The 1642-nt window shown below is 42.4% G+C and overlaps 1 protein-coding gene across 1 annotated transcript; it reads right to left on the reverse strand.

Annotated features, from left to right (window-relative positions):
* Nucleotides 1–227: 227 nt before the first annotated feature.
* LOC138647507 (olfactory receptor 5V1-like) lies at nt 228–1205 on the reverse strand. Its single transcript, XM_069736541.1, has one exon. It carries the CDS (start codon nt 1203–1205, stop codon nt 228–230), a length of 978 nt encoding a protein of 325 aa, XP_069592642.1.
* Between the last annotated feature and the right edge of the window lie 437 nt (nt 1206–1642).

Consider the following 1642-nt stretch of genomic DNA (forward strand, 5'->3'; position numbering starts at 1 on the left):
AAGGCAGCCTTTCAGGCAACTAATTATCCTAGGTGCATTTCCCTGTCTGACCTGAGGGTATGGGGAGCACCAGAGAGCTGCAAGTTCCAAACCAGAACTGGGAAGTGGGATATAAATAAATCCCCTAAAGAAAGGAACTGGGGCAACCAAACACCCTCGGTTCATGACAGATCCCACCACATTACACTCATATACTCTCAAAACCCTCCATTTTGTATCCCAAGGACTTAGTTTTGAAATGTATTTACAGACTTTTTTTGACTATAGAGTGTGTTTATGATAATGTACAGCACATGTACAGCTCTCCATAGCGCCGCCTTCAGGTCTCTGCTCCGTAGGCCGTAGATTAGGGGGTTCACTAAGGGGGTGATTAGGGTATATATCACAGTGACCACTCGGTTCAATGTAAGAAGATTACTCGCGTTAGGGACAAAGTAGATGAAAGTTACCGATGCATAAAAAATAAAAACCACAGTAAGGTGAGACGTACAGGTGGAGAAAGCTTTACGTTTTCCGTCACTGGTGCGAATCATAATCACTGTCCTAAATATTCTAACATAGGAGTAAAATGTGGCACCAAAAGCTATGACGCCAAGAAAACAGCCTACAACTATTACAACTAGGACATTGATGGAAATATCAGTACAAGAGATCTGGAGCAAATTGGGCAGATCACAAATGAAATTCTGGATGAAGTTGGGACCACAGAACGTCAACCTTATTAAACATAAAGTAAAGAGAATCGGGGCAAGGAAACCAGACAACCAACTCAAAGATACTATCTGAGTGCACTTACTCCAGGACATGACCTGGGAGTAATGGAGGGGATGACAGATGGCTACATAACGGTCATAAGACATGGAGGACAACAAGAAAGCCTCAGAGGTCCCAAAATAGATGACAAAGAACACTTGTGCTATACAGTCTGGGAGGGAGATGGACCAATGTTGGGTGGTGAGGCCAAAGAGCATCCTCGGAGCAGTCACCGATGAGTAGGACATGTCCAAAAATGCCAAGTTTCCAAGAAAGAAATACATGGGTGTGTGAAGATGAGGGCAAGTAACTACTAGGAGGATGATGAGAACATTGGTGAAGACGGTCATCAGGTAGATGAGGAAAAAGACGGTGAAGAGGACATGGATGGTCCTCTGATTATCGGACAGACTCAGGAGCAGAACGCTGGTGATCAATGTTTGGTTCTTCATCTCTCTGCTGTGATTCTTACAAAATATTTTATTATCTTTGATGACATCAAATTAATATTAAGAGAATTTAATGGAATCTATGAACCCAATGGGTGAACATATCGGCTCAGATATAATATTGCTGATAGGAATTGCTAACGGCGTCGTTCATTTTATAACTCATTGGTTCTCCCAGGAGCTGAAGCCACAGAAGCCCAAACCTCAGCTCCACACATCCATAATTAATGTACGGGGTCTCAGGACGCTCATTGTGCTTGTTTACTGTGCAGGATTTTGCAGTTTAATTTTAACCAATGAAGATCCACAAAGCACATTTTTGTGGCAAACATCATTCGATATCTGGCTACTCTTTGAATCTTTCAGGTGTATTCCAGTGTTTGTGAAAAGGTTTGACCGCTTAAAACAAGTTATCACCTGTAACGACTTCACCTCTCAGT

This window comes from Ranitomeya imitator, chromosome 8 (genome assembly GCF_032444005.1).
Source record: "Ranitomeya imitator isolate aRanImi1 chromosome 8, aRanImi1.pri, whole genome shotgun sequence".
Classification (NCBI taxonomy): Eukaryota; Metazoa; Chordata; class Amphibia; order Anura; family Dendrobatidae; genus Ranitomeya; species Ranitomeya imitator.